The 9,737-nt window shown below is 35.0% G+C and overlaps 2 protein-coding genes across 2 annotated transcripts; one reads left to right on the top strand and one right to left on the bottom strand.

Annotated features, from left to right (window-relative positions):
* The first annotated feature begins 350 nt into the window (after positions 1 to 350).
* LOC113690771 (protein disulfide isomerase-like 2-3) lies at positions 351 to 7,085 on the top strand. Its single transcript, XM_027208827.2, has 9 exons — positions 351 to 594; positions 1,382 to 1,540; positions 2,759 to 2,872; positions 3,291 to 3,457; positions 4,486 to 4,585; positions 5,795 to 5,971; positions 6,201 to 6,346; positions 6,439 to 6,585; positions 6,668 to 7,085. Exons 1-9 carry the CDS (start codon positions 469 to 471, stop codon positions 6,840 to 6,842), a joined length of 1,311 nt encoding a protein of 436 aa, XP_027064628.1. The 5' UTR covers positions 351 to 468; the 3' UTR covers positions 6,843 to 7,085.
* Positions 7,086 to 8,516: 1,431 nt separating this feature from the next.
* Positions 8,517 to 9,432, bottom strand: LOC113689271 (SWR1 complex subunit 6-like). The gene is made up of 3 exons (XM_027207066.1): positions 9,328 to 9,432; positions 9,029 to 9,146; positions 8,517 to 8,665 (listed from the first exon to the last, which is right to left on the bottom strand). Exons 1-3 carry the CDS (start codon positions 9,430 to 9,432, stop codon positions 8,517 to 8,519), a joined length of 372 nt encoding a protein of 123 aa, XP_027062867.1.
* Positions 9,433 to 9,737: the final 305 nt, after the last annotated feature.

Here is a 9,737-nt window from a genome sequence, read left to right as displayed (position 1 = left end):
AGTTTGGTTTTATAAAAAATGAGTATGGATCTTGTGTTTAAAGAAAGGTTAGTAGGAGCTCCGTATGTTTCTTTGTGCTTTATGTAGATGACATTAATATTAATTAGAGAAATGATGTGCCTTTACTCCAATCAGTTAAGATGTATACAAGAATTTGTGATAGATCTGGAAACCTGCTTACATAAGGGGTCAATTGAATGTATTCCTAAAACTTAAGGGGTCAAAATCTGAATATGCCATTTGGGCTTTCATTATTAACATTAGCAAGCTGACGTGTACAACTCCTACTGGTCACTACACGTTGCTTCACGTCACTCATATTCTTGGTCCCATAATAAAAAAACCCACACACAAAAATAGAGGGTTTTTCCTCTTCAAATTGATTGAAATTCACGTAGTCACACACTAACTCACACAGCAAAAACCCCAGAGAAAGCACAAAAAAAAAAAGGGAAGGAACGAAAAAAAATGCGTGGATTATTGTTCGGATTTTCATTTATATTGATTTGCATAGAGCTATTTGTAGGTGCTAATGCATTGTATGGTCCCTCTTCCCCTGTTGTTCAGTTAAATCCTTCCAATTTCAAGTCCAAGGTAAATTATATCTGGGTTTCTTTGTTCCTTTTTTTTTCTCTCTGTTTTTCCTTGTTCATTAGCGTAGATTGCGATCTAAATCTGTTTTCTCTATTTGTATTTCTGTTTTTTTTTCAATTTACTGGCTTTTCTGCTTATGGTCCAAAAAACTTTAGAATTTGTCAGAATTCAGATATCTGACAAATCGGACGCGTAAGAGATCGAATATGACTGCATTATGGTTAAAATTTGTATGATTTTTCTGCTTCTCGTTTTCATAATTATGATTCCCAGCTTTAATATGCTAAGTTTTGTGGAAAAAATCAGGTTTGCTTATGTGTAGGAAAATTTGTCCAAAGGCATGTTTCAAGGTTACTAATGAAGTATGGTACAATTTCGAGCTATTTATAATGGTGAAAATTGCTATGCTGTTTCTGCCTTTTGTTTTCACAATTATGATTTCCGGCTCTTATAGGCTAAGATTTGTGTGGAAGAATCAGGTTTGGTTATATGTAGGATAGTTTGTACAAAGGCAGTCTTCAATGTCTACTTGTCAATTAGGATGCAATTTTTGAGCCATTTTTATCTTATAAAAGGGCTTTTGGTCTGGTCTGATTTTTGTATGAAATGTGCACATATTTGTGTACATTTAGTGATACATGTTGTAATAAAGTCAGTACAAATTAAATAGTTCAAAATGTTTACCTTCTTTTCGAAATAGTCTTGTAGTGTGCGTCCCTCCTTTGTAAATATATTTTTGATTGTGGAACATTTGATTTTACTTTTTTTTTTCATTTTGTGATTGCAGGTCCTTAATTCTAATGGGGTTGTGTTAGTTGAGTTTTTTGCACCGTGGTGTGGTCATTGTAAAGCTTTGACACCGACATGGGAAAAAGCAGCTTCAGTTTTGAAAGGTGTTGCTACTGTGGCAGCTCTGGATGCTGATGCTCATCAGTCCCTTGCTCAGGTTTTTATTGCTGACACTGTGTTCTTGTCTAAAACGACTAATTATAAAACCTGCGGTGATGGAATTGTGTTATGCTTTCTGGTGTTAATCAATAGCGGTCGGTAAAATATTGTAGAACGACTGGCAATATTGAATGTACTGTTGAGAAAATCTGATGACCTGTTTGATGAAGAAAATGAACAATTGGCTTGAAAAAGGCATTCAGTTTTAGACCACATTATGGAAATGGAAAAAACATTGAGAAAGACTGTCCAATGAAAGTGTAGAAATAGATGTCAACTTGTATGTTTTGAGTGTCTTGATTGGAAGGTGACAGTGTAGAAGTAAATAGTTGTAGTCTAGGTTGATGATGATGATGGCATTGGCTTTGAGGTCAGTTAGTAGATCGAATTGAGTGGTAGTAATATCATTGTTATAGCTTAATACTCCCGTAGATTTGACTTTTCTTGTCATGCAGTGATGGCAGTGACCAGAGAAGTAGGAGGGAAAAAATTGTTTCGCCCAAACTATGATGTTTGATAGGCTTATATTTTTATTAAGTACCCATGAAACACTTGCTGATGATGAGAAGCGAATAATGTTTAATAACTGCATGCCTGTTGTTCATTGATAAAACATTTGATTCTATTGTTACCTCTAGAAGCAAGAGTCTGCACAGAGAAATGGAATGTGAATATCTTCTTTTCCAAATGATATGGTAGTATAAAGAGATATTTGTCTGGAGAGTGAGAAGCTTGAAATTTTGAAGAACAAATACTATTGTTGGAAGTAATTGTATTGGCTCATTAAATAATCTTAGACTGAGTGTGATGCTGAACTGATGGTGGTTTTTCATTCTACTTACAAATCTTACAACAGCTACAGTCCCCCAATGGATCTTCTTCTCTCTCTCTTTTTTTTTTTTTTTTTTACTTTTTTGTTTAGACTTGTTATTTTTCATAGTTTAAAAAATTTTGGCCTCTTTTGATGATGCAAAAGCAATTTTTATGTTTCTGAAGATTAAAAATTCAGAGCTGTGGGATGTAAGGTTAAGATATGGATTTGCATGTTAAAAGCAAGGATCTTGGATGCTTCCTCTAAGACTTGCATACTTGTGGTTTTTGGAGTAATTCTGTGATTTTTTTCTTGACATATGATATTTGATATCATTAATATAAGGCTACTGTTATTAGAATTTGTTCTCAACTAATCTTCTTGCATGTTGGTATTGATCTGCAGGAATATGGAATTAAAGGATTTCCTACCATTAAGGTTTTTGCACCGGGGAAATCTCCGGTTGACTATCAAGGAGCAAGAGACGTCAAGCCAATCGCTGAATTTGCATTGCAACAGGTAATTACTTTATCTTTGCAAGTTTGGCAGATGAGCTCATAACATAACTTATGGCTATCTTGCTGTCTTACTTTGACCTTGATGCAAGGTGCTTTACAATAAGGCAGATGGGGTTGCCCAGGTTAATTTTAATTTTACTACATGTAATTGATCATTTTGTTTTCCCAAAGTATTTCATTTTTTTTGGCGGTAATAGCTGGTTGGGATATTATTTGGACAGTTTTAGTAAAATGACTGGAAAGATCTACAGGGGACTACATTTAACATAAATTAGATAAGAACTAGTAAGCTTTCTTGGATAGTCATTATGTATGACACCTTATTCATCCGCATAAGTTTGGTTAAATTTTGTTCAAGCTACCTCATAGTTGTGTTCAATCATTACACAAAGATACGGATGGTTGTATTCTGTGCACAGATTAAGGCTCTCCTAAAGGATCGGTTGAATGGAAAGGCAACAGGAGGATCAAGTGAGAAGAGTGAGAAGTCTGAACCTAGTGTATCAGTTGAATTGAACTCTCATAATTTTGATGATTTGGTGCTAAAAAGCAAAGATCTATGGATTGTTGAGTTTTTTGCACCTTGGTAAGGTTCTTGCTGAGCAGAATTAGATTCCCTTTTCTATTTCATTCTAGTCCTTTATTTTGAATATATATATATATATATTGTATGCATATCAACAATATCCTGGTATCTATCAAATAGCTAGAGCATTGCAAATTTTTTTCCTTCCTGTTTCTATGCAAATTTGAGTCCTTAAATGGGGTATATGCCTGCAAATGTATATGGAAGTACCTTTAAATTTCTTAACATTGTGCTAAGAATTGTTATTTTCCTTCTTGTGCAATGTGAATACTGAAGAATACTTGCTGTAATTCGCAATGGATTTATGGGTCAATGAATATTACATGGCATAAGCCTTAATTTGGCTGGATAAAATTCTACACACTGGATTATTTTCTTGCCCTTCATGTTGGGCTTGGTCTAATATGATATCAGAAACTATGCATTGACATATATTCGATGTGAAATGAAATTATATCATGACCTTAACCTCTAGCTTTCTTTAGCTAAACTGATTCTCTAATAGTAAGCACTCCCTTAGTTTTGATTTAATGAGTTTTATTATTAAGAGTCATTACACTCCTTAGCGGGAAGACAAAAATGGACATAGTTCTGGGCTTTTTCTCCTCATGATATCTAGCCTGCGCACCTACTGAATTTGTAACTCGAAAAGAAGTAGATGTACTAGAGCACTAAAGGCTTTACTTCCCTACGTAAAAAGAACCTTGTAAATGCAGCTTAAATGCCATTGTGCAAACAACCTAACCTCTCAATGGTTGTAATTTCTCTTAATTGCTGAGGTCTTAGCACTATTTTGTTGGATGCCTATGACATTTCAGAAGTTAATAATCAGATCTCTTTCGGCTCTAATAATTCGTCATGGAATGTTTTATCGAATTTTGTGATATCTTGGGAATTCATCACTCTCACATCTGATTTGTCTTAAGAAACCTTTCTTTGTATCATAATGCTTCCACCCTTTTCAAAATTTAACCCATATATGATATTTAATGTTCTGATTAATGAATTTGAAATCTTCCGTTCTTAAGGTGTGGACACTGTAAGAGGCTTGCTCCAGAGTGGAAGAAGGCTGCAAATAACCTCAAGGGGAAGGTGAAGTTGGGTCATGTGGACTGTGATGCGGAGAAGGTAAGTTTTAAAATCTGATCTCTCTTTATTATACTTGTTTCTTTTATTGATTTTCTCCTTCCAGTTTTAGCTAATAAGATGAGTGGTCCAATTCACCCGTGGATTTATTAGTGTGTTCTAGTCTATGGTTGGAAACAGAACTTCCTTTCTCTTATAGTGGATCTAAACTTTTCAAACTACTGATTGTGTATGATTGAAATCAAATGCTTTAAAGATGCAATGGTTAAAAGAGTGTGATAGATTAAAATATATTAACTGGCATCAAAGATTGTGACACAATCCTCTCTCTGATGTGTACAAGATGCAATGGTTTCTTCTTTTTTTTCTTTCATTTTGTGAAATTTCAATCATAAGAGTTAGACGATTTAAATTTCTTTTAACTGATATTTTCTTCAGCAGTTTTCAGATGTATGCGAAAATTTATTTCTCCTTTTGTTTGATTTGAACTTAGGGGCACTTCTGCTTGACACAGCTCTGTATTACTTAATCAGCTAATTGTTGGAATAACAAGATATTCCAAAGCGACTCCAATTGTCTAACAGGGATAGGATATCAATGCAATTCTTCTGTGCAACACAATCTTCTTGTATCCCACTTTGAATTCTTTTGCGATTCCATCAAATATTAGTATGTTTGGATTATTCAGCCAAATGATGACTTCTGAATTCAATTATATGCAACTTGGTTTCAATTATTAGTATGTCTTCTACAGCTATGGAACTTTATTGCTCGTGAGCTAGGGTTGCCTGCAAAAGATAGATATAATGAGGCAATGATACGTAGTCAACAATTTCTTTAATATTTCTTCTTTATTAAGCTGAATCTTAGTAGAGCGTGCCCCATCTCTAGCATAAATCACTCACTGATTAGCTTGTTCTTTTTTCTTTTCTGGAAGATTAGCTTGTTCCATATGCTGAGATTTACAAAGATGCGAGTGGAATGGCTTGAGTTGCTAGAAATTTTTGCAGTAGGCTTAGATAAGGTTGTTTTAACCAGAAGAAGGATTCTTCTGAAAATTTTGGAGATTTCTTTCAGTCATGATGATTTTGTTTCAATAACCTGTCTTCTCAATAACCTCATGCATCAGGAGGGCAAGCATTATGTTTCTGTACCGTGTTCTAACTAAATTTGAAGATCAAAGTGACATTTGACTGTCCTGAAGACAGTTGTAATCCGTTGTTCTTGTTTCTAATGGTGTCAAACTGCCAGTCTCTTATGAGCAGGTTCAACGTGCAAGGATTCCCCACAATATTGGTATTTGGCGCTGACAAGGATAGCCCAAGTCCTTATGAAGGTGCAAGAACTGCCTCAGCCATTGAATCATTTGCTTTGGAGCAGCTGGAGACCAATGTTTTGCCTCCTGAAGTCACTGAGCTGACTGGCCCAGTAAACCACTCTTCTCTTAGAATCCCCAGAATCCCCCCTCCCCTCCCTGCCCCTGCCTCCGCCCCCTCCCAAAAAAATAATGAAGAAAACACCGAATAAGAAAGACAGAAAAAGAGAGCAATGTAGAAAGACAAATAAAATGGCCTTTAGCAAGCGGGAAATTGTAATTTTTGTTAAGCTGTGATTTATTAGATTGCATACTATGTCATTTTATTAATTCTTGTTATAGGATGTCATGGAAGAGAAATGTGGTTCTGCTGCCATATGTTTTGTGGCTTTCCTGCCTGACATATTAGACTCCAAGGCAGAGGGACGAAACAAGTACCTTGAAATGTTGTTATCAGTTGCTGAGAAGTTCAAAAGAAGCCCATACAGGCAAGACACAACAGTCCTTTTTGCTTTATTCATGAAACAAAATTGAAATTCAATGCAGGCACACTGATATTATGATTTGGAGACTTTTGCAGTTTTGTCTGGGCAGCTGCAGGTAAGCAGTCAGATCTAGAAAAGCAAGTAGGTGTTGGTGGGTATGGATACCCAGCTTTAGTTGCTCTTAATGTGAAGAAAGGAGCTTATGCTCCTCTCAAGAGTGCATTCGGACGAGACCAGATTATGTAAGTATTGCATTTTTTTTTCCTCGCTTGAACTGTTTTCAGGAGCTAGTTAAAAAGTAACCTGCCCTCCTTTTTACTCCAGAGAATTTGTAAAAGAAGCTGGACTTGGCGGAAAGGGGAACCTGCCTCTTGGGGTCACTCCTTCTATTGCAAAAATTGAACCATGGGATGGGAAAGATGGAGAAATCATTGAAGAAGATGAATTCTCCCTTGACGAATTAATGGGGGATGACACTGCAAACAAGGATGAGTTGTAATCCTTTTTAGGTTTAATGTTAACAGACAATTTTGATATATCAGTTGAGGGGTTGCTGGTTTAACTCAGTTGCAGATGTAATTTTCTTTAAAAACTGCACGCAACCAAATCCCTAGTTTCCTTTTGAAGGAGAATGTAAAAGTTCATAAACATCCTGTGCAAAATGGTAATTTTTGCTGCATTGGAGTTAAAGCAAATGCAGTATGTGAGCTTAATCTGAAAAAAGGTAGTGTTGTAAACTTGACTTTGCTTGTGTTTGATAAAACTCAAGTGTGAAATCTGAATCTAAATTTTGAAATTTGAATTCCTTAAATCATTGAATTATAAAATATTGAAATTTAAAATTTTGAGTGTATTCTACATCGTAAGTGAATAGATTTTTACTTAATTTTTAGAGTAAATTTGTCTAGAAAATTTAGATCCACTTAATTCATTAAAGTAATCAAGATGTTTTAATTTTATTATTAAATATGTTTGAATATGTTAAGATTTAAATTCATTATGTATTGAATTAAGTCATCAAACAGTTTGCCTTGAGCATAAATGAACATGATTAGCAGAGTTGAACCAACCATGCAAATTCTACTGTTTTGGAAGCTGTATTTATCTTAGTATTGAAACCTAGGACAATAAGTTAACCTTCTTTACTATAAAAGAGTCAAGAAAAAAAAAAAATTTTAACCAAGTGATTCTAGAAGCATTGCTTATATGTCAATTCAAACTATTCTTTCTGTGATCGCAGTATGAGTCCAGGCTTCATATTTTTTTTAAAGAAAAGAAGAAGAAGAAGAAGAAAAATGTATTTTTCTAGAAATGTGTTACGGTCTCATAGCTTAGTGCTGAACGAAAGTGGTAAATGGGCATTGTGAGTTGAGGCTGAAACATATCACACAAACAGCACTAGATTTCTATGATGTCTTCTTGGCTACTTCAGTGTTTTTAGGATAATCTCACATTTGTACCCCAAGGTTTATGATAATTTTCCTGACGTCCCCATACGATTTCAGTGCAGCTCTGTTGATTTAACTCAAAAACTGATTTTCTTCTTTCCTACCTTACTCTTCTCATTGCCACATTAAAGGGGTACGAAAAAAGTGGCTTCCTATTTTAAAATTTCTTGGCTAAGAAATTTATTTTATCCCCAGAGTAGTGAGCATATTGTTGTGAATAGTGGCCAAAACTTGGGTAGATCTGATTTTCATAGATTCAATGATTCAGATTGTGTTATCCCTCACCAATCATGCAACAAATTTCAGGTATCGAGTATCATTGTGAATAGTAGTCAAAACTTGGGTAGATTTGGTATTCATAGACCGAGTGATCTAAATTGTGCCACACCATTCTGGATTTACCCAAGTGTGAGCCATTGATTCAATAATCCAGATTGTTCCACATTACTTGGTGAGATGGTGTGATACAATATGGGCCATTGAATATTTGAAAATCGGGTCTACTCAAATGTCAACCAATGAATTGAGATTCAGTGATTCTACATGACAATTTGTCGTAAAAATATGCAGAAAAAGTCATACCATGCAATAGACGGATTTTTCCATATTGTTTGAAATGCAAGAACTACATGTGTTGATACATGAGTCCAATTTGCCATCTCCCTATGGTGGTGATACCACAATTTTGGTGACAAAAATTTAGAGCAAACTGGATGACATGTTAGCTAAAAAGGTAAAACAGTGTTGCATTGTTTAGTTCGAGATACTTTATCCAAGAGCTTGAGAAATATTCTCAATGCCCTGTTAGCATTCTCTAACGCTTCAGCCTGACGAGTTTTCCGTTTTGTATTCTTAGATTGTTTCTTTTGATAAACTGCAAAGAATTTAAAAAGCAAAGGTTAGATAACAGAAATCATATGCAGGCTTAAAAGCAATGAGAACCGGACAGTCTTTTTTGGCTAGAAATTGGAAGCATGACAAAGGGGGTTATTCAATCAACGAAAAATCAGGTAAAAATTAGGTTTCTCGGTGAGTTAAAGATACAAATAACAGAATGAAGTCAATTCGGAACAGAATTAATTGCTCTCTTTATAGCTTACTACTAGCAGTGAAAGAATCATGGGAGATTATTATACACGAGAACAAATTAGAATCACACACTAATACAATAAGGGGGTGAAAATTGCTGAAAAGCTAGCTTCTTGAACTATAGCAAAAGAATGTGAATGAACAAGACAAACTTGGTCATCATCATCATCATCAAGAGAAGCTTCATCATCATCATCAACAATTTTCTGTGCTGCCTCCGTTGCACCATTGCCATTTTCCAAAGCATCCAGCCAATCAAGAATCGCCTGCACCCTACCCCATCCCACAGTCAAAGTAGTTTAACTCAATCAAAGCCACTGCTGCAGCTCTAAAATTAATTGCAACCTTTGAAGGTTGAAACTCTCCTCCCCCAAAAAAAAAAAAAAAAAAGGCGAACACACACACAAAAAGAAAACTGAATATGAAATAAAATTAAACATTATGGACCAGAGTTCGATTATCAGAGCTGGGATGTGCAGCCGCCATTTTGGGAGCAACCTTGCAGGACCGAGTTGACATTCTTCGAACTGAATTCGATACATCATCCTCCATTCCTAAAATAAAAAAATTGGCCGCAATAGTCACAAGTATGGGCATCTGGAGATGCAAATTAAAAACTAAAAATATCGTATAAATCTTCACAACTACAAAAACTCAAAAAACATTTGGAATATAAGAATGACATAGCAGTGTTACATGTTTAAATATGAAGAAAAGAAAAACAATATAAAATAATCAATAATACTCAATGGTATTCTTAGCGATTGGGTTTTAGGCTCTTTATCAAACCAAGCCTACTAGGGTCAAATTTGGGCAGATAAATACAAATTAAGTAGATATAAGGGTTAAATATTTTA

Source organism: Coffea arabica, chromosome 5c (assembly GCF_036785885.1).
Source record: "Coffea arabica cultivar ET-39 chromosome 5c, Coffea Arabica ET-39 HiFi, whole genome shotgun sequence".
Taxonomy (NCBI): domain Eukaryota; kingdom Viridiplantae; phylum Streptophyta; class Magnoliopsida; order Gentianales; family Rubiaceae; genus Coffea; species Coffea arabica.
This window is presented reverse-complemented; position numbering and strand designations above follow the sequence as displayed.